At 29.3% G+C, this 25,030-nt stretch overlaps 1 protein-coding gene across 5 annotated transcripts in view; it reads right to left on the bottom strand.

Moving 5' to 3' along the window:
• LOC100166757 (acetylcholine receptor subunit alpha-like) overlaps window positions 1-25,030 on the bottom strand; it is a 175,538-nt gene that overhangs the window by 46,192 nt on the left and 104,316 nt on the right. For 4 of the 5 annotated variants that reach the window (XR_003839648.1, XR_003839650.1, XM_029490650.1 and 1 more), the window contains exons 5-6: window positions 13,259-13,439; window positions 3,342-3,457 (exon numbers count right to left, since the gene is read on the bottom strand). Coding sequence is in view for 2 of the 5 variants with exons in the window: in XM_029490650.1 (XP_029346510.1) it covers window positions 3,342-3,457; window positions 13,259-13,439 (297 nt within the window). In the remaining 3 variants the exon portion in view is untranslated. Of the gene's footprint in view, window positions 1-3,341; window positions 3,458-10,753; window positions 10,935-13,258; window positions 13,440-25,030 lie in introns of all 5 variants that reach the window. The other variant, XR_003839649.1, reaches the window with a different exon arrangement.

The following is a 25,030-nucleotide window of genomic DNA, read 5'->3' as shown; positions in this document are numbered from 1 at the left end:
TCCACTACACATGTGTGGGGTTAAGTGGGGTGGGACTCAAGGGGCCTCAGTTTCCTTCTTATGTATTTTTGAAATCACGAAAATGTAAATGGCATTCACTTGAGATTTTTTTTCTAAAAGAACGCAAGAACGCTTACAAAACTAGAATAATAACATATATAGTGCTGCTTAAATTATTATTAGTTTTTAAAATGTTGCAACTTTTTTTTCATGTATACTTCAATCAGAAAATAAGTAGAAAGGCTCAAAAACAATGTATACTTATTATAATTGATTGAACTTTTTTTTTTTTGATATCTTACCATAAAGTTAATTTTCCATCCTACATAGGTATATTTGAAACAATTTTATATTATATGTATGTATAGGCATGGAGAAGTCTTTTGATTTTTTCTTTTTTTGAATAATATTCTTTATTAAATGTATTTTATTCTAATCAATAAAAGTTTGACGTTTAAAGATCACGTAAAATGTATGCCGTTAATACACTTGAAAATCAAAACTGTACAAATATGAAATAATAGGTATGTATAATATTATGTATCACATTTTTCCATTTAACAATATTGTTCTACAATGTTTTTATGTAAGCTAATATAATAACATACAATAGTATACATCGATTGTCAAACTAAATACAAAGTACTAAGAATAGCCCTTAAACATTTTCCATCCCCGAAAATTTGTGCTCGTAGAAACTACCCCCTATTAACTCCCGATGAATCGCATAAATATAAATGAGAGCTTGTTTTTACGTTTTTAACCCAAACAAACAAACGCATCTTTGTTTCATCAAACGTTCGACGCATACCTGTTGCAGCTGTTACTTTTTGCTAATTTACGGTTTTTTTTTTTACCGATATTGAATATACTCCACATATTTTACTGTATATTATGCTTATTTTTTACCTTGTTACTGTAAGCCCTACTATTTTTGAAGAAAACATTTTAATACTTACCTATCAAAATATTAAACTTGAAATTGTTTACCCCAAAAGTTACAAAAAAATCAATTTTATCAACGTCTGCCATCTTACACAGCATCCAAATATAATAATTTATATAGGTATAACATAATAAAATTAACTGTTATATTTTCACTTCAAACTCTAGTTAGCTGTAGTAGACAGAACAGCAAAATAAGTATTTCATCCCACTATAACAAAAATCTACGCTTCCGTGACGATACTGTGGAAATTCGGCGGTAGTTCCTTTAGGATAATATTATAATTAGGTTATTTGAATACGGCTCCGCAGTTTCCAGGAATCATTATTAACGTACATTAACGATCACGGTAAATCCAATAATTGGTCGCGTTTGGTCCAAGTCTGATCCGATGATTATTATTATAAAATATTATTGATATGACATACGAGAACATCCGACCGAAATTTAATAATATAATACTATACATTTTAATACTGGACGTGCTGGATCTTGTCCATGGGATGTTTTTTTAACCCCATATCGGTATGTTTTTATCGCAGTCGATTACACTAGTGTGTGAAACATTGAAAACGGAATAACATCGTCAGCAAGACTATCATAGGTTGGTACGCTTTAGTAAAAATACGTGTTCGGTTAATTTTACTGTCCGAAATAAGGTCGATAACTAAAAATAAAAATGTAACGTTCCGTATTTTGATTACATAGTCAATATTATATGATCATGGCGTTTACTATGAACAATTTATAAGTATTTGTTTTGTACGGTTTATTACGCGTTTAAGAGACAAAGTCAAGTTTTCGAGGTTTCATGCATTCATTTAGAGCAGTGGTTAAAACCCCAAGAGCCCCTTCCTATAAGCACGCCCGTGATACCTACGCATCGGTTGTTTTCGCGCAACGTTCGAAAAACATTCGAACATTCGATTATTATGTATGCATTTCACACGAAACTTGCCACGCTGTTTGTCGTGATCTGAATTGTAGGAAAATATAAGAACCCGCAACGGCCATGACTCGTGAATTCATGCATCTGTTAATCGCGAGTTGCGTTGCCGTTCAGAATATTGAGTGTGACATGTGAGACATGCACGATGTGTGTAGAAGGTTGTCGTTACGTTTGTCACCCAAATGGCCAAATATAATGGGAGAAAATAAAAATCGAATTTTCCAATCACACGCTTGATGATAGAATAGATGCAGTCATAGATAATATCGTACCGTTATCACGACTAAAAAAAAACTTATACCAATCATGGGAATTTAGCAATTAAAGTATTGACAGCCGTTTAAACCATTTACAGGTCCTATGAAAGTGGGAACTGTATATTGTAATAATTAAATAAGAAAGGTGACATTTTGATATATACATTTTAATTAGCATCACGACTCCGATACTTTTTTATAAAGGTAGGTAGCAAAAAAGATTATAACACGTGTCGTTTTTAATTTTTAAATAAATTAAAATATAAATAAATCTTAGTAGTCTCGAACGGTTACTACATTATAACCACCGAAATGAACATAATACGAATCACGTAAAATAATATAATGAAAATATAATGGATAATGCTTTCCTTCTTATCTGCGAAAATATCTTCAACGTCGAAATATTACTGAAAGCAAAGAAAGTTTTTATTCGAACCGAAAAAAATGAATTTGAGGTCCAAAATCTAAGCTAACTACGATTCTTGACTTTATAAAGCACATCGTAATGTAAATAAAAAAAAAACTTTCCGCCCCATTAAAATATATTCGTTTATTTTTCAGAGTAACGACGAAAATAAAAATAAGTAATCGGGAATCTCTGAGCGTGAACAATTTGTTGTATTTTTCACGTTGTTTATTGTATGAGTAAAATATAATGATATGTTATATTTTACATAATATTATTATTATGAATGTCAAAATGGGTTTTGTAAGAATATGCTGCTGTCACGTAATTTTATATCTTTATTATGTATACGATTTTGGAAAAATATTGTCGATTTATTAGCGCACTGTTTATGGAATCGTCTTAAATACAAAAGGTATAATGTATAAAATAAAAAAAAATAGAATCGTATTAGATACGAGAAACGCGTCTATTTATCGCATACGATCGTCAGCCGTTTACTACGGCCATAATATAGTACGCTGTATAAAGCTTGTGTTTGTGACCCGTAGAAAGTGGCTAAGGTATATATAATATAGTGTACTCTTTATATATTATATATAATATATAAGGATCTCGTAATGTTGAATAATTTATGAGTGCTTTTACAAAAATTGTGCGTTTCGATTCAGGCCACACTCGCAAGACACATACACGCGCGCAGACATAATATGCAAGTAATTTATTTTTTCACAATTTATGGATTTGTTTACACACTTTCAATTATTTTTAATATTTTACCTGACCGCCGGTACTTCCAGTATATCCCATTCGACCGACATGTAAAATTCTGAAAGATCCACTCCGACGTCGACGATGTTCGAACCGACCTTTTCGTCCATGTGTCTCAAGTCTACCTGCAAAACGACTCTTATGCATTTTTCATTGGTTCCATTATGGTAAAAAAAAAAAAAGGGAATAGTAATAAAAAAAAAAAAATATACATATATATGAACTCGGACCGACACACGGCCGGTTGGACTATGATGATGTGGGACATAAAAGAAAGCTACGGACCGACAGGTTTTGAATAACCTCGTAAGCGTACTTGCTCACTATTTCAAAAAGTGTTTTGTTATTGTTTTAATTTGAACCGTGAGATTAAGATTTTCAATAAAATGTGATTTTTTTCATTCCACTAAAAGAATTTTACTAAGGTTGCATTTACTTTATTGAGGGATTGGACTTCGCGATTAAATTGTGGAATTAATTATATTAATTTCAAACACTATTTAAAGTGCCGAAATGTGTACTGCAATACGCTGATCCCATTGTTAAAAAAAAAATGTTTCTTATAAAAAATAAAACGTATAAAAGAAAGTTGATAACTGGAAGTTTAAAAAGTTTGTCGTTAAATTAGAACTTGGTGTTTTAATATTCTCTTACTTTTGTAATATTTTATACTAAACCTAAATATTTCATAACATGTTTTCACGTTTAAAATTAGTCTAAAACAGAGAATAAAATCAATAAATCCAAGAGTTTTCCATATTTAAATTGATAAAGACTATCCGAACATTTAAAATAAAATTGTTATTTTTTTTGAAACGTAATCAAAATAAAATACAAAATAATCTGAAAGGAGGTGACTTTTGTTGAAGCTTTGATTTTATTCCACCAGTAAATAATTATAAGAGAATAGGAAAATCATATAGGTATTTGAAAATATGTATAGGTACGTTAAATGATTGTTTCAAGTTATTTCACGAAGTTATCAAAAAGTCTCATACAACTATAAATTGTGAAATATTAATACAATTATTTTACAGCATGTACCTACGCTTCCGTCTGAAAACGTTTAACGATTTCCTGAAAGTGTCATTATGACCGACTGCGTATAGTGTTAAGAGAATAATTTCCTTTGTCCCGAGTATAAAAAACTAGAATACAATTTAATAAAAATCGTTGACAAAAAATTAAAATAAGGAACTTACTCACAAAGTAACATAATTGTATTATAATATTACGATGATAATAAGATTAGTTGATATCAGTAACCTATGTGTGTCAAGTCAAGATGTACTAATGGTTGCGAAAATTAAATGTATAATACTGATAACAATATATTAAAATAATACTTCGTTTCACATATAACTTACAAAACTACTTTATTCACGTATATGTATTTTTTAATAGGCATCTATTATTTGACCGGATAAATGTAATTTTACCTGGACGTTAATATTACGGTGCATTTCAAACACACTAGCCGGAATTAATTATAAGTAATAACTTATAAGGAGATACATGTCATGATTTCTTGAAAAAAAAATGGATACTAACCACAGTAAACTAAGCCAGTAGTAACCTCATGTTAGTAGACACGTAGACAGGTAGGGTAGGTGGTTAATCCCTCGAAACGTTTTCATGAAATACATTTTTTCAATGTAAGATTAATTTGAATTTGTTTACGTTCATGTGACCCTTCTTCCCAATCATTTTTTATATTCATTTTATAACCCCTCCCTCATTTTTTTTTACTGTATTCCTGCAAACCATCAATATTTCCGATTCGTACAATAAATTAGGTGAAATGATGAAAAAAATGAGTACAAATTCCCAAAACACATTGAAACGTTTTTATTCACTATAATACATATCAGGTTTTAATATTGAGATATATCATAAAATGCATTTTGTATTTATAGTAGAAAGACCATTTTATTCATCATAATATTATTATATGATAAATAGGTAGTAATAATAAATTTGTATTTATTTTTTGTATTTTTATTTTGTTAATTGTTGTCAACTGTTTGGGCAACAAATCGGACTTTTTTAAGGGAAAGAATTTGTTTCGTTCCGTAGCTCTCTTTGATGATAATAAGTACAAAGAATGGTAAATATATTATACACAATGTTTAAAATCTTTTACAATTCAAAAACTACTGAAGCGTAATTACTATTAAGTACAGCTAAAAATTTAATGTAAAAAATAAAATACTAAATAAACAACTAATACGAACAAACCATGTTGCTAAAAAAAAGCAGTGTACCTACTGAATGACAATAATATCTAGCTCTACGATATTATAAGTAGGTATTAACATATAACATTACCTAGGTATTGAAAAAAAATACATTTAACACATTTTGCAGCATATTTAAACGTTGTTTATACAATGTTAATTGTTTATGTCTATTTTTATATTTATCTGTATGCGTATAATATTTCAATATTTCAATATTAATAATTTAAACGCGCTCTTTAATTTTTATTGATTAATAAATATAGTGAGTGCTTATTTCGTTTCGGGTAAATTGCATTTTGTTTCTTAGGTACAATCTAAATAGCCTCGACTCCTCGTGTACCGTACATTTTCTAAATTAATTCTAATTATTCATATGAGTAGGATCCGACATTAAGTTATGTTAGTAAAACTATTATGTACCAACCAATTTTGTGGTTCTAACAACGTGAACTTATGGTATTGACAATGAATATTAGGCGAATGTGTGAATATCTCCCGATGCGTGTTAAGCTTGAGAACTTAATTCTTCATCACGTTTCCTACCCCGATTATCAGATAGGACCCCAATGGCGTTTCGTAGTTTTTGGGATGAAAACTAAAATTTCTGACAGTTCTGAATGTTAAGAAATATATTTTATCTAATGATAAATAATCCAATTGGAGAGTGAATGAATCGTCGTAATTTATGTCAAAATTAAGGGTCACGAGGGTACTAATGAGAACGAAATATTTCAAAAACTTTCCCGACCGCAGTTGGAACGGACCCACCAAAAGTGAACACTAATCATTATGTTCCATTTCCCTGAATCGTTAACGCATTTACCAACACTAAAGTAGTATTGCAGAAATGGCAATGTAATATTTTTGGAAAGTTCAAAATGCATATTTTATTGTATACTTACACATTGTACAGACACATATTATTACGTATTAACATCAATACGAAGTGTGTTCGTAATAGGAACATTTTAAATGCTTTTTTTTTTTGTCAAGGTTTTATTTATACGTTGGAGTGTCGGACAACCCTTGTTATCTGTTGGGGCAATTCTGTTTAGTGTGCGGTATTCTAATATAGTCAGCTTTATTTTACGATAAAGGTACGAGAATGGCATAATTTATTTTTTATTTTTTGAAAGTATACTTTATACCTACTTGACATTCTAATGTTGAAGATTACGGGGGCATAGTACTTTGCGTCTGAAAATGACGTTAGTGATCGTAAGACGAGAAAACGTCGGCGATAAAATAAAATAAAACATGGATATTATATTATTATACTGGAGGGTTATAAAAAATCTTTACATTTTAAAACGTCTCGTAAATCTTGGAAAATTTTTATTTTGAGGGATAATATAATATATTTTGTAAAATCAATATTTAATGATATCAATCGCGATTTTCTCTAGTAGTAAATATTAACAACAAATAATGCGATATAGTTTAAATTTAAATTTTCTAAGCTTATAGTCTATACTCTATACGTTGTGGATAATAACTATTCGTTGTACCTATCGTATATAATAATTTATAGTTACCGGTTTTCAATAAATCATGTATTGGAATTGAAAACCAGTACCTAACTATAAATTTAAAAATAAATATTTGGTACTTACCAATAATATTTGTTAAATTTTTTTTTTAGTAAAACTGTATTTTCATATGATAAAAATAAAACAATTTTGTAAGATATTAAGATATTAAGATTACAAAGTCACTTCAAAACAAAAAAATATGAAGGTACCTACAAGAATCAGATCACTCTTGTATTTTAGTATAGTGCCTACATAATTTACTATCATAATAATAATTTTTTATTTATTTAATGTACGAACATTTGCTTTTTAGTGTGAATTGCAATTATTGAATTAAATTTAAACAGTCCATGAAATATCATGGAAGAAAAATAAGAAAATGCAACATTTCACATTTGATTTGTTGTCTGCAAAAATACTACGTTTTTGGTCGTGTTCTTTCAAACACGATAGGTGAATATTTGGAAGAATATAATATTTTAAATGGAGTAAATCGCAATAGTTTTATACACAAGTTTAGTGGTTTTGCGATGACGCTTCAGCTTTACCCAATTGCGGGCGGCGAATGAATATTAAAGAGTTTTTGAGTCTAAATAATTATTGTACAGCCACAGGCTGGTTCTCGCAAACTTTATATCCACGGGCTTACCGTGTTAACATCGGGAATAAGGAGACATGCTACAATAGTACATAGCACCGTCGAGCATGATGGTGAAAATTATGGCCACGCTGCGTTTTGTTTATGAAAAAAATCCACACAATTACCTATACCGCCGTAATATCGAATTTTTTTAACGAATTGTTGGCATGACAGTTTTATACGAATAATATAAATAATAATAGTTGGATAGGTGATAGTGTTCTATACCCCTTCCGCCCACAATTTAATTTTGGCATAACGCCTTCTAAACCCCCGGCAAAGGTAAATTTCAAAAGCCGTCACGAAAGTATACGTTAAAAATGTACAAAACTAAATTTTTAATTTTTCACGAGGTGGAAGTGAGCGTCAGTGGGACACCTACAGCGGGTAAGCAGTATTTTATAATATCTATATTATAATTGATGACATATTATTTTATAATATCTATAATACGAATGGACGGCGTAACATGGACATCATCATATTTTATATTAGTCACGCAGTGCGAGCGAAATATCACATTTCGACAACCGTCCATGAATGCCGATCGTTCGCGTCGTTTGTCATCGTATTATTGCGGTGTGAACAACGTCCCGCGCTACAGTCGTCGTGCGACCGTGGATTTGACCAGTCGGGTGTGTTGGCAATTCAGTGACTGTTTTACTGTTGTTACGCTTCATATTATAATATTATTATTTATTATTCCACGGCGATTACATAATATTATCATCATCGGATTTCATAGCAGTCGTCGCCATTGCGGCGTGTATATAATAATAATACGTACGATGTTCTCGTGACCCACGACCTTTGTGTTTCGATTACCCGGTCCACGGTATAGGACACGATTGTGCGTACGCGCTTATAGTGTGCCGCCGGTCGCCCCAGAGTGCTGCGCGCTTCAACGAGCGAACCGCACGTAATTAGAACGGCGCCTTTTCCCCCTCACATAATGATACAGGGCGACCTTTTTTCCCGTAAACCAGACGAAACGCGTCTCGGAAGTGAACCAGAATTTTCAAAATATTATTATCATTTGATTCGTTCTAAAGTTTGACAACGCAATTTTGTTATAACAACAGACTTGTTATCCGTAGGTACTATAATATTTAATATTTTATATATTCTACTGGGATTATCCAACCAGCAGTGTTCTTAAGTATCCATCGTGATTTCTAAGATATTTCCGATACAATCACTATGTGCGCTCTCGGCTATCAAGATAATACCATTTAATATCACTTCCGGCCATTTTATTCCGTTATTTTTCCGCTTGGTCGATGTTGTTTTTTTTCGGCGTGTTTTTGTTTCGTTCACATATTGCCTGCCCGGCGGGGACGGAATCTTTTATAATATTATTACTGCACACGGTCATCGCCACACATATGCGGTAAAACCAAACACAGGACTTTGCCAAAACCAATAATAATAATATTATGTCGTTCCGGACGAATGAGAGGGAACACAATATATAGTACGTTCGTGCGCTTTTGTTCGTCGACACGTTTTCGCGTGGCCTAAGGCAAATTTGGTCGAAGTTCACTTATCAGGACGAAGTTTTTGGACATCGGCAAAACTCGATATATTTTTTTGTCTTCATGCCGTGGACAATTCTATTAAATGGTCGTTCTATTCTTATGGACTTTGTCACTTTGGTAGTTCTTTTAAATAAATAAAAATAATTTTACTTTTTCTCTGACATAAAAGTACAATACAACTGCTATAAATGTGTTAAAGTCGTTCTCAGTTTTTTTTTACATGTGAAAATAAGTTTAAAATAGGCCAGGAACGTATATTATAGGCGTAATTTATCCTTAAAGATCGAGTTAAATTTATTTTATTGGGTTAACGGGATACATGGATTATCAAAATCCAGGGTTTAAAAGGAAATAAAATATTTTTTAATAAACTGTGTATGTGTATAGGGATGTACATTATAATATCATAGCATAATATTATAGCTGTCAGCCTACGGAAGAATATTAAAAATAAGCCCGCGGGTCTACGAGCTACCCTCTGTGTTGTTTACGATATTATGTATTATACTCGATACCCATCCATTAAGTTTGATCGGTATTGCTGATGAAAATATATTGTCAGTAACATGAACGTTAAGTACCTATGGGTTTTTATACTATTATTATTATTATTATTATTATTATTATTATTATTATTATAGACATAGTATAAAATTATTGATTGTATCACGTTTTCCTACAGTTTCACACATTTATCAAGACATATCACAACAGCGAAAAAAAATGAATCCACCTAAAATTATAAACACACAAGCCCCGCGTGTACCTGGTTCATCGAGTAAAAGTTACCCTACATTTATCTAAAATATCTAAAGAAAGATAATAATATTAAGCTACAATATAACATTATGTAATATATACGTGCACACAACTATATAATTGTTGTTACTAAGTACCTTTAACTACCGAATATACCATTACGGTGCGTGAAGCAAACTCTCTACCAGTCAAACGCAATCACTTCCCCAAGGTCAAACACTTATAATTGGACTTTTCCACATCGACGTCGCAATATCATTTTATTATACAGTCCCGCGGGGAACGAAAACAAAAATGTCAGCCAGCGGATTACTCGTCACTTTGAATTTATTATTAATATTCGAAACATCCACCAGCGAGTGGCAATCAAAATTAAAAAAAAAAAAAACGAATAGAGTTAGGTATTATTTCATCAATTATCATACGATAATGTGGGGCGACCAGTCTGGGCAATAAAATTAAAATGTTGTTATAGTTCATTACGACTGCGAGCGGCACAACTACGGCGGCGACGACCTTGTAAGACGCGTATCACGGCAATGCACACGAAATAATTTCTGTATTACGATATTATCGTGTTGCTGCATCACCGCCACAAACGGCATATTATAATATTATTATTAAAACGTTATAATAATATGTTGTTATTAAATCGATGAACCAGGAAGAAGTTTTTTTTTTTGCCGGCCAAGCGGTACATTATCATTATCACCTTGAACCCGTCATACGTCCAACTTCCTAGTTTCAGTACGCAAGTTTGGACGTCATAGGGGAAGAACTCGACGTCGATGGAGCACGAGGACTTATAGACGGCGGGTGGCTGCCATAATACAAGCCCCGTACAGTAAACGGTCGCCTTTGTCATAAGGGTCACCTCGTAGTTACCGTCCGCACTGGAACAACACAACATACCACGTCTACTAGGCTACTGACAATACAACTGTACGCGGTCATTGTGCGCTGCGCACGTACCGGGCCAAATGCTCGAGAATAATGATTATGATAATTGCAATAACAATAATGACACATCATGTATTATTATACACTAATTGACATGGTTTATAATGATACTAATAATTATTGCATATTTTTTTTTTACGTTTAAACTTTAACGGTTCCACCACAAAGGCATCGGGAGACGACCATGTCCTGTAACATACCCTGACCTATATTATGTATTGTTAACGATGTTATGTTTTCGTCGGTTAGTAAGCCATAAATTATCGTTTTTATTTTTTATCTCCATTATAACAATTAGAGCATTATAGTTGTATAGTTTTCACCGCCTTTATAGATGTTAATATCATAACATAGACTTCTGAGAAAGTTTTTTTTTTAAATAATAAAAATCGTCATTTCATAAATATTTTAAATGTAACCTAAGCTACCTACATTTTTTTGATACAGCCTTATTATATGCACGTTAAATCTTATTGGAAAGTAAAATATGTAAAATACTATGTAAAAGAAATAATATACTTCATCGAACATGTTTAATAAAAATTATTTAATGAACACCAAATTTTATTTGTTTAATGTTGATATAACGGTATTGATTTATTCGTTTGTTTGAAGTTGTTTTACCTTTTTCGAACAGATTTCACTCCAAAAAAAAAAAAAAATATGAAAGAAGACGAAAAACCTGTATTTTATACATTTTAATGTAATAATCTATTATTTATTTATTTTAAATGCACAGTTGTGAATTATTTTGTATTTAAAAATTATAATTCATATCGTAAACATGAAATAAAGACCGAATATGAATAGTTACTTTAACTTTATTAACATTGATTGAGAATATTTTAATTTATAATCAAAATTCAACGGTTGTATATTACCAGATCCAACTCTTTTTTTTTTTAATATGAAGAAGAAAAAATGTTACGAAGTTTAAATCGTTTTATTTTATTATACTAGGTATTTAATCATTTAAGAATTGGATCTGAGAAAAATAAAACAATCGTTAAATATGCAAAGCGTATTGGCTCGATACAAATGTTTAGGCTTTAAGCGGGATTAGGACGATTCAGTAAAGATTTTATTTTTCGTTTTTAATTACAGTCGTATATTTTTGTTTCGAGAGGAATGCCAATTTTCGGAGAGATAATCATATAGCACAATACTATCGGCTGGTATTCTCGAGCATTTCGCACGGACAGTCGGAATGGTAACATTATTATATTACATACACACATATTTACATATAGGTAATTATTTTATATTCACGCGCAGCCGGAAAGTGCATCGACAAGTCCGATCGATATAATATACACTAAATATTACCAGAAAATTATATGGTACAAAAATAATAATAATAATAATAATAATGTTTTTAAATATTCAAGCTATTATATTATGTATAGTGCTATGGACGTGTGCCTACAAGCACATATTTCGGTGCCACGTGTTATTACTTATTACGTATTACTTATTAACATACATTCGATAGGCATAATGTTTTTAAGTAAAGTAGGTATTATACAATACAGTGTACAAGACAATTATTTTTATGAAGAAGAAACATAATAATATTATTGTAGGTATAACGAAAATTACTAAGTAACAGATAACATAATAATAGAAATACGTGTATAGTAGGTATCTAGCTTATATAATAATATATAGGTTTTTTTTTAAGCATTTTTAATATATACAGCGTTGATAGATCAAGAGTCAGGACCTTGAGTCCTCGAAGGTCTTGTTTTATAATTACAACAGTAAATTATGCATAAACAAAAAAAATATATATATATTAATAATAGTAAAGTGTTTTGGTTGCAAGTCGGTTTGTTCGTGTGTACGAGTGCAACAAAAACAACAACAACATCAAAAACAACATTCAATAACAACATCAACAGCAACCATAGAGAGTATAGGTACAGTGAACATAACGTAATGTAAGTTATATATTTTTTTTCGTGTATGGGAGACAAAAAAAAAAGAGAGTTTAATAACGGAACAACGATGAGTCGTCGCGCCGTAGACAAATATTAGTCGTCTTGGAGCGTGGACGATGCATATTTTTATTTAATAATATGTAACCAGAGCAGACAAATATGACTTAAGGTTTGCATATTATTATTATTTAGTTTTTTTTTTTGTCCGGTTGCGAGGTAAAATTGAAACGAAGAAACTGCCACTGTAATCTTATGGCCACATGGTTGTGTGTGTGATTGGTTTGGGGGGGGGGGGGGGGTGGTGGGAGAGGGGGTACCTTGAATCCGTCGTAAGTCCAGCTACCGAATTTCAACACGCACGTCTGCTCGTCGAACGGGAAAAATTCCACGTCGATCTCGCACGACGATTTGAATATGGCCGGCGGTTTCCATTCTACCAGCCCTACGTGGTATATGGTCGCCTTGGTGGCCAGCGTCACGTCGAAATTGCCGTCGGCGCTGCGGATCATACACAATAATACACAAATTGCAACATAACCATCGTCAGCTGGACTATATTATTATATACCTATATAAAGTATACCTTAACATAAACCCAAATGTCGTGCAGTACCGTATGCACGACTTGCGTGTGCGAGATGATAAAAAAAAAATAATAATCATCATCATCATCAATCGCCCAATGATTACATATTTTTTAAATAATATTGTGCCTAAATTACGATATCTGTTTTTTATTCAAACTGAAAATGAGACAGTAAACAAACACATTATGGTTTGAAATAAAATTTTTAAATTAATATCTTTACGCATTGAAAAAATAACATAAATTGAACAGGTTAATAACGATTGCAATCAACTTTAATTTGATTTATATCGGTTTAATAAAAATTGCTTTAAATTTGAAAAATTATTTTTGTAAAATGTATTTTAATATAATATGATATAGAATATTGAAGAATTTAACTTTATGAACTTTAGATTTGTATAACTTATATTTGTTATGAACTTATTTAACGAAAATATGAGACGATAATTAAAAAGTCATCGGCTATCTTATCAAACTCATAATACTTTGAAGAAGACAATAATTCAGTAGGGAATCATCTGTAAAAATATTATTATTAGTTTTATATTCGAAGCAAATAGAAAGAGGTAACTATTGGTTATTATTAATAAAGTTTAGAGAAAAACTTTCATGTGAAAAACACTTATAAAGTTGAACAAGCAGTATTAATATTATAGATTCGTTTCGAAATAACATAAATATTGGCTCCTGAGTCCAGATGAAGTGTGTAAGTGACCAGAATGATAAACATTTAAAATATTAATACAAATATATAAGAGTTTGAACAGACATGAACGATATGTTAAAATTATATAATTATAAATTAAAATAGGAATTTACGAACAAAATATTATGAGATATCTATCATTGCACTTATGTAATATAAAATATTATGTATAAAAACATTGAACGCCTATATTATAAAATTGAGTTTGGCCATCACATCTCGCTTGTAGACACTTGTCTACTAATTACCAGTCTTTCTATAAAATAATAGTTATATACAATATGGTATTACATTATGTCTATATAGAAAATGACTTGATATGTACGTAAATAAGTCATTGACTAATAAGCCATATTGAGCATCAATAAGGTCACATAATTGTATCGTATAATATACATTGTTATTTCAACCTAGTAATAATACGTGTGCACTAAAATAATTACTTTTTATATTATTATCGCGCACCTAATTAATCAGTACAGACAAAATGCATTTAACAAAATGTTTTTTTTATTAAATGTTCTTTGACAAAATAATATTATTTATAGATACATTATAATAATATCGATATTTTAAAAATATTTTATCGTACACAATCTGCCACCGCTACCATGTCGTAAATCGTGCACTACGCAGAAACAATAATATAGGTAATACGAAACTTTAATATGGATCAATACGATAATAATATAATATACTAGCATTATTATTATGATTGGAGGTCAAGTGGACAATGATAACTGCTACGTGGCGATGATTATCCAGGTATTTCCTGACAACTAATGTGAATCGGTTATTACCCGGCTTTCGTCAAAGCGCGTCGCTATTACTATTATTGTGACTCGCATAAATTAATGTTTACTTTTCCCTGCTTACTCGTGAGGACGTTACGTGTTTCAAATAATTTCGAATAAATTATACATAATATAATATACGGTATCAACGCAAAATATATGAATCAACATTTATTATTTTGGGTGGTACGATTACTCTTGCAATTTTTGTTTACATTGTTACATAACTCTTTATTTGTTTGTACGTAGTATAATGTTTTTCAGTTATTATTTGTGGAGACTATGTAAATAGTACACAGAAGCAACTGAATTCTACTCCTACTAAAGTAATAAATAAAAGAGCTCAAGGCTCAACTACCTATAAAAACTTTTTTGGAAAATAAAAACAATTTTATATTAAAATTATAAATAATTTTCAAATAACTAACATAATATATAGATCCGATTGGTTTTTGGTATATAGCGGCGTTTAATCACACGTAAACATATATCGTTTTGAATATTAATGGTATATTAATGGTATGCATTTTTATGTTTGAAGTACAAACCACTAGGGGCTGAACACTAATAAACGTTATGGACCAAAAACCGTCAGTGAAGAAACAGTTTTTTCTATCATATACGGTTAAGTTAGATTATATACTATATATTTTTATCGTTGCTTACCTGCCATTGATTTAGGTCTCTATTTAGTATTAAGTCCTGTATAATCACATCGTTTTTAATAGGTCATAAAAGTACCGATGCTTATGGTTATCGCTTAATAAACTAAAATGTTCCGGATATTTTTAAAAAGTTTGATATATTTTATAGTATGATCAGTTATAAAAAAAAAAAAAAAAAACAAATAGCTTATTAATTCAATGTTATTTCGATGTTCGATGTTCGCAATACGACATTTTATTTTAAACTAAAATGTATTGTTTTACATATTATTATTTAAGGTAATAAAAAAAAATGTATATTATAAATAGTTATGCACTTAATATGAAAGTAATTCAACGTGATAACTGATAACCATGAAAAATAATATTATACCTTATGCATTTAGACTCAACAAATAAACAAATACAAATAGTTAACACGGCGTTCTGTGTATGCAATATTGATGCGTCCACGTCTACATTTCAATTTTAATAGTTATGCCACCAACCTGGGTAGTAACTGTTATTAAAAATACATTACAACTAAAGTAAACACATATTAATGATAACTACAATAATTATAATTTTACTATTATTTGTTTTGGATTACTTGATTTTATATATTAAAAATCATAATTTCACATAAATGATTGACTCACCAATACAAGCTTATAATATATTTACATTTATTATTAATATATGCTTAATAATATTTTAGGGTATACCCATTTTTGTTTTTTTTTTGTTTTTGGTTGTGGCTTCGACAGCTAAGGTCATTAGCCTGTGGAACTGTGGGGAGGGTCCTATAGGTTTCTAACACTTGTGTGTTTGTTTTGGCAGAATTTTTAAGCGGACACCCTTAAGTATCTGCCATGCCCAAGTGGAGGATGGCGGCTTCTCATTTCGGCCACCGTGACTGCCCGAAGAAAAATGTCACCCGTGGCCGAGTTCGAACCGGCGATGGTGCGAATCGCAACTGCCTCCTATGTCTGCTCGCCACTCTGCTTATGTTGTGATATTGAAATATTTATATATTTCAGGAATAATAAAAACACATGAGAAAGTCAATTGTTTAAAAAAATAATACAATTGTTGTGTAGATAGTAAATATTATAGTATTGGATTTTTAAATTATTCCAGTTAACATTGATACAGAAACGATTTGTTCAATAAAGATAAATCAAGATTGTTGAGACGTTTCTATTAGTATTGTATTACACAATTATTCAACGGGGAATTAAATGATTTTGTATTTTGGTTGTAATACCGTAGCAGTTTTCAGTCTACCTATTATCATTAAAAGTAATTACATAGCCATTATGATTTCAAAAGATAATTACAGTGCAACTGTTAAGAAAAGTATGTCGGGATAGCCTCCAACAGCTACACATATATGTACATTCACATGTACCTACAACAGAACAAAACCATAAGACGGGGCATTTTTCGTTCAAGTAAAGCTATTGAAGTAACCACTTATTGTTTCCAAACTGGAATTCATGGGATGCTCATTTCTGAAAGAAAACCAGATTTCAATAATTCATGGTTAACCACTACAATAAAAGCGTTTTACCTACTTTAATTATGAAAATTGTTAAAAGTTTCACGAGATGTGATTTTTATAAGTCAAAGACGTCATGTTTACTCATACGCAATCCTGTACGTAGCACGACGTTTTATAAAATACAATAAATAAATATTATGCCCATTATTTCGTGTATAAACAATCGTCATTATATTATTACTATACGGATATTCCTGTCGATATTATTCAACAACTTAACGTAAACTGTATTTATAGTATCGTTATAGGTGTTCAATTTCAGTGTAATCATAATTATTAATGATCCAGGTATTTCGTTTCGTATAACAACTTTTAAATGTAAAAATATCGAGTAGCTATGAGCCTATGGTTTTTATTTACTGACATAGTTATATACCATACATATTGAATACTATCTTTTTTTTTTTAAATAAGGCAATCTATACATACATGGTACGGATGTACAATAAGCACTTGTACTGAAAGAATAATACAATATTACAATGCTAATTTGTTGGAGAAACAATCCAGCGACAGCAAATACTACCTATATCTGTTAATTTAAAATGATACGCGTTAATTATTCAGAAACACAATTTATTTTTATACGGGTACCAAGAGTATTAATTAATCTATATATTTAAATACTTTATGGTTAACATAATATATAATATTTTATTTCATCTTATACAAAATATGAATAACATTTTAATTAATTTACGTGATATATTATTAATCTTATTTTATCAACCATTTACGTTAAACAATATTTGACAATTAATATAAAAAGTTTATAAAATAAGTTTATAATTTAATTTAAAAGTTCTGAGATCAAATACTTAGTATATTGTTATTAACGATAGCATTTTGACGAAACGTGATTTCCTAGTAAACTGATCAAAACTTTAAATCTAATTTCATGTTATTATCAATTATATTGTAGTTGAGCACAAACTTTAAGTTTTATAGTAGGTGGCAATATGACCGATTTTTTCCAATACCATACCAAATGCTAAATTTATAATTAAAAAAGATTCATCACAGAAATGTCTTGATTACTAACAATAATATAGGAAAAAATGTATCTTTATTATTTTTACATTAATCGATATTTAGATGACAATGTACCCTAAAAGGGTTATTACAACATATTTATATTACAGTATATCTGTACTTAATGATTGATTTTAATTTTAAAAGTTAATAAAATATACATGTTTTATTAAATGCAAGATACATTTTCCAGTTATTGTGGTTTTAAACTTCACATAGATAATCAAAATCAAATTGAGAACTTTTTTTCCAATTTGCTTATACGCATAACAAAATTCTTAACCAAAAACTCATTGTTTTTTTTTTTTTATTACTATAATATGTTTCAGAATATTTTATGGTTGAGGTTAGATAACCTACGGTTCCTAATCTGTTTTACAATATATTTAAAACCTTTACAGCAGCCTCGAGATCAATTATTGCGTTTTTGCATTTATGGTACATAAATTACACGCATTGTACATTTTTTAAATTTATAATTTTCTTATACTTTGCTATTGTATGTCTAAAAATAATATGAATGCACAACATAGTACAATTTTTATGACAATTATTTTGCATTGTAAGTAGGTAATAAATATTTGAAAAAATGAATGAAAAAAAATAATTAAGTAGTTTAACTATAGTTTTCATTTTGAAAAAAATAATCGTAAATTTACTTTTAACAGTTAACTTTAAATTATGAGCATTATTATAACATATTTTTTTTAATAATAAATCTTTTCGGCAGTATTTAAATCTAAAGAGATACCTTAATCATGATTTTGAATTAAATATTAAATTTGTAAAAAAAAAAAATGATTATATTTAATGAACAATTCTAAATATCGGTTTTTTTACATAGTATACAAAGATCAAATAATATGAATCTTCGTGTTCATGTGGGAAATAGGTAATTTATATTTTTCTCTACTACTTGCTGCGTCGGAGAATGTCAAATTATACTTTATAATTTATTTCAAAAAATCATTGTAATAATTATTATAATACTATAATCCCCGTTGTTTAATTTTATACTTCATTAGTCACATGACAAATAATTCTCTAAATATTTTTTTTATATATTGTTTTAAGTTACTAAAATACATTCATTAATATGCGTATTATGCAATTTTTGTTATTTATAATCACTTTAAAAATGAAATCGACCTACCTACGTATTATTAAACGTTATTAAAAATTCAATTATCGAATATTATTATTATTCTAATTATTATTATTATTGCGATTTTCTCTCACTAATTAAGTTCATATGATCACATTAGATAAATGCAATCGATAGTAGATTAAAATTTCTGTTTTACATTATAATATATTGCTCATAATGTGTATGAATGCTAAAGGCAATAAACCGATATACAATAGACATTTGTAACTAAAAAAATACAGAGTTGAGAGAATATTTCACCCTGTTATCAATGATGGGTTAAACTGTACACCACAAAGTCACACCGATTGACGCTTTTCAATAACAGAGCCAATATAATTTTTTGCAATATTTATAGGTAAGAGAGATTTGTAATTGTTTTCATCTTTTGAAATACGAATAATATGATTTATAATGAAACTGAAAAATGGGTTTTGGAAAACATTAATGAAGTCGCGTTTTCCTCAAACGTATTTTTTTGACAATTTAATAAATTATTTAATTTAATAAATATAGCGATGTGTTGTCTACCCTTTTCACATCATTTGTTATACAAAAAATTTACGTTTCTGGCTTATTAGATACGCCATCATTATACAACTATCGAGAAAACGGACGCACATCGTAATAATAATATATAATATATTAATATCCATAGTAGACATAACGATAAATTTTCTGACCGTTATGAGAAATAACGGTGGTTCGTCCTCATTCGGTCCGTTTGTTTGACTTGGAAATATCAAATAATATATTATTCGTCATTTCGCACCGGCAACATTGTAAAACCTTAGTACCTAATGCTCGTGCGACATTAATAATATATAAAATTCATTTTGAATATTTTTACATATTTGCGTGCTTGGGCATATATGATTCGAGCATATTTCTCATATTTTAATAGTTTTTAGCAGCAAGATTGACATAAATATTATTGCTTACAAAAGTCGTACATACGACCACTCTATAGCGTCAACACTGTATACTATTATAGTCAGAAGTTATTGCATTCAATTATGGGAAAGGTGAATGTATAATATATATATTCACATATATATATGTATAGTCGTGTCACATTTATAAGCAATGTAAATATTCAAACATGTTGTTTATTTGTTGCATATTTATAACTGTTTTAATGGCTTTTATTTTATATTAAGTGTTGTACTAATTATATAATGTTATAATATCATTACGGCATGTTGTTACGTCTTGTCCTCGGACGAGTGTGAAATTATTGTGTTTTCAACTTTAAGACCGCATATTTTGTACCACTTTGATATTTGACTACCGGCGGGTTTTCTTGAATCATCCGTTGAATAATCGATTTCGAGCTATGCGCGTCGTACAGAATCGAAATCAATATGCGGCGTGGCGTGAAAAACGAAAACCGGTACCATGACTGCTGCAATGGGCTGTAGTAAGCGATGCGTGCTTATCGTACACTCAGGCAGCCACTTTTAGTGATGGCACAGCATCGGCTTAAACAATATTCATGTTCAGTACCCAATCATGTATTTGTAGGCCGTCTGCCGCAGCATAGTATTTCTTAACCCGACCGGAAAAATGAACCGACGACGAGAGTGGTCGTCAGTACCTCTAGTAGTTCCTGTGACGCCATGCGATCGTAATTAAAATATAGTAGGTGGTATGGGCTTGACGTTAGTTGGGTTTAAAATAATAATGCTGTTAAAGCGCATATGTCTATATCACCCACCTGCTTTGGAGTACAGTGCAAATGCGCCACCGCAGTGTAGCTTATTCGCATTACCGCGATAGGGTTGTGGACGTTTGCGCCCAAAAGACACAGCTTATAAACCCCCCCATCCCAAATGTGCCCAATCAGTATGTTACGCTGTCGTTTAAGAAAAATTCAAAATAAGTTGAAAGTTTTTGAAATATTAAGGTACCTAAGTTGAATGATACATTTGACAAATTAATACTAAATAGTTTATAGATATACATATGATTTATAAATAGGGTGTAAATAACATAAATTATATAATAATAAAATATATTAAATACAACAATGTTTCTAAAGATGAGTAAGAAACTATTATTATTTTTTTAATAAAATTAGCTATTTAAACGGAAGACAATAATAAGTGTCTCAGATATATGCATCGTCCTTAAAATTCTATATAACAACACATACGCAACATTACACTAAAATAACATTTAGCTTATTTTAAACAATCGCCAGTAGGTAATTGGTGTTTTACAATTCCGATAGGCAATAGGAACAATAAAATATTGTTTTATATTTCCTTATAAATTGAGTATCATATAATATTATAGGTTATGATTCGTGGTGCCAACGTGTTATGATAAACAGTTTCAGGCTCGAATATTATGTTGTGCCACTGATTTAAATATTATTTTCATGACTGGCAGCAGTAAGTATACTGGTCTATATTTACTCAATGTGTTGCTAAGTCAAATATTGAAACCAACGAACAAACAATAGCGATCGACAATTGTCAATTGGGTTTGAATTGTTTAGGGATTAAACGAATTGTGTAAAAATAATAATGGTCGATTAAACACGATATTTAATTTAAACACACTGCGGCTAGACCTATGGTGCAATAAATGATCAAATTTTTGGTTTTATAGGAGTTATACATGCAAATGAATTACTTAGGTATTTTAATAACTAGGTATAGTATTATTAACAATAAACAAAGATATTAAATATTATTAATTTTAATTGTGTGAAAACATTACATATAAATAAATAGCTTCAAATTTTATATTTGTTTTCTAGTAAAGTGTAAAAATTGAACTTTATGCAAAACAATACTGATGAAAAATTTAATTCAAATATTTATTACATAACTTTATAAAGAAGTTTTTTAGGTGGACACTTTATTGTTTTTAAAGAACACTCGACAAAGTCATTCATCTACTGTTGCATTTATTTAAAAAATATATATATATAATAAAACAGTCATAACCCATTCATTTAAAGTTGGCTTTGAAACGATAAAGTAGACTAAACTTAAAGCTATTACTCTTTATCGGTTTTCTTCTAACAATTTTCAGATTTTTCGGTCCGGAAATATAGTTTCTAGAATCCTATATTTCATTTATACGTACCAACAGCTTATCTATTTGAAAAATATTAAAATATAATAATATGTTGAATAATAATTTATTAAAAAAAGATACAATCAAAAAAAAAAAATAATACTTATTTATGTCCTGATGTACTACATTTTTTTTTTAAGAAATTCAAATTTAAATAGAAGTCTTATGTAAAATTTTTATTTTATAAATCAAACACTAAGAACTCTTCAAAAACAATACAATTAAAATAACAAACAAAAACTAACAATAACTTCTATATTCCGGAAATTTAATAAATCTATAAGAACTGTATTTTGGGAAAAATATTTTTTCACTGTAAAAATTGATTGTAAAAGTTTTAAAATAAAATGTACATTGTTGATTAGGATAAAGAAATTAGGTCCAAACCACGAAAATGAAGCCAATACAATAGAATTTTTCAAAACAATAAAAATATTAAACCTACTTAAATTACAACCAAAATATTGTAAAATCTAAAATTGTATATTTTACTCATTACTGATTTATATATATAAACTATTTTTTTTTCTTTTGTCTCTGTCTGTCAAAAAAATGTAACGCTAATGGCCCCTGTAGTCGAAGCGGAAATTTAATTGTTTAAATTTCAAGATCAATAAAAAAAAAAAAAATTATTTCTTTAAACCAAGGAGATCACTGAACACAATTTTAACAAAGGTTCTATGTGCATACTTTTTGACAGATTCGTCATAAATAGCATATTGTTAAATCCGAACACGTTTTACTTGTTTTTTCAAACTTTTCGCACAAAATAGTTTTAACACAATGAATTTCATTTTGAGGCCATGCTTAGAATACTTTAGAAGTTTAGTAAAGTAAATCAAACATTTAATAACAATATAGGTACCTATCTAATACAACAAGGTTTTTCACCCGAAAATTCGAAACGATTGAAAAATATATTATTTTAATACCTATATTGCAAAATGTATAGTATAAATCATAAATTAAAAATTTAATCACGTATTTACAGTATATATTATGTAATGTAATAACTTATAATACACCGATTTATAGTTATATTTAATCTGTTCTTAAATAGTGCACGTTTTAATTTTGGAAATAGGTTATAATAATATATCATCAAAATTCAAATAATGCAATTGTAATTTTATATCTATTGAGATAGTTAATTATACTAATATAGGTATATTTATATCATATTTTACTCACGTATTTATGTAGGTTTTGGAATAAATAAATAATATAGTATGCATTTTAATGAGATCATTGAAAAATGTAATTTACAATTATTTTTAATAAATACATTTGTAAAATTATATTATATAAGATATAATGGGGAACGGAGTGGCTGAGCGGACTTAGGCGTCGGTTGCGATCCGCACCGACGCCGGTTCAAAACCTCGGCTGCGGGTGGCATTTTTCTTCGGACAAGTCATGATGTCCGGAGAGAAAGCCGCCATTCCCACCCGGGCATGGCAGATACCTACGAGTGGCCACTAAAAAATCTGCAAAACCGTGTAAACGTGTTTCAACCTACAGTACCCTCGCACACAGTTAAAAACCACCCAATGGCTCAAGTTGCCGTGGGCTAGTTAATAAAAAAGAAAGATATAATTATACTTCAGTAAATACAAATTTAATATATAAAATACGATAAAACATAATATTAATATATTTTTATAAATACATTTATATCATATTTTATAATCATTAAGAAAATAACAGGCCGTCAAATAAAACATATTAACTAATTAATTATTTATTTTCTATTATTGTTGATTAAGTTGTTTTAATTAATTTTGAAAAAAAAAAATACTTAAGTCCAAATATTCAACTGAAGCTTTAATTTTAAATTATGTTGATGTAAAATGTAGATAATTATGTAGTTTGCGTTTATAAACTGAACAAATTAGTGTTATATAGGTTGTTAAAAAAAATAATCAAATTAGGTATTTTAAATTAAATTAAATATTTATTATTATTTTTAAAAATGTATACTTCATAATAATGTTATTATGTACTATTTTGACAAAAATAAAGATTATTTTAGCTTTTAATTTATTGCAAGTCCAACTAGCATAAAGTCTATATTTACTATTAAGGTATTCCGGCATAATATAAAATATGAAATTTAATCATCCATTGATATCTACAAAATAACATAGAAAGAGGAAAATATAATTTGTCAAGTTTGAAGGTTGTTCAATAAAGTCTAACAAGATCTTGTTCCATATTATTCTTCGTCGTGTACTGAATAGATTATTTTTATTATTCTTAAAATCTTACAATGTTACCTAAACTTACTTTATTGCATATGGTCGTATATTCGTATTTATTTCTTCTTATTCGTATATTATAATATCTTTCTCGTCATATATATTCACAAAACTTTACATTTATAAAAAATAGTAATTAACTTTGGAAAACGCTGATCTGGAGTATGAAATATTTTCGAGAAATTTGTGTCATATGTAAATTATTTACCTCTAATATTTAACTCAAATAAATAATAGATAAATAGACAAAAAATTTATTATATCA

This window comes from Acyrthosiphon pisum, chromosome A2 (genome assembly GCF_005508785.2).
Source record: "Acyrthosiphon pisum isolate AL4f chromosome A2, pea_aphid_22Mar2018_4r6ur, whole genome shotgun sequence".
NCBI classification, from domain to species: Eukaryota; Metazoa; Arthropoda; class Insecta; order Hemiptera; family Aphididae; genus Acyrthosiphon; species Acyrthosiphon pisum.
This window is presented reverse-complemented; position numbering and strand designations above follow the sequence as displayed.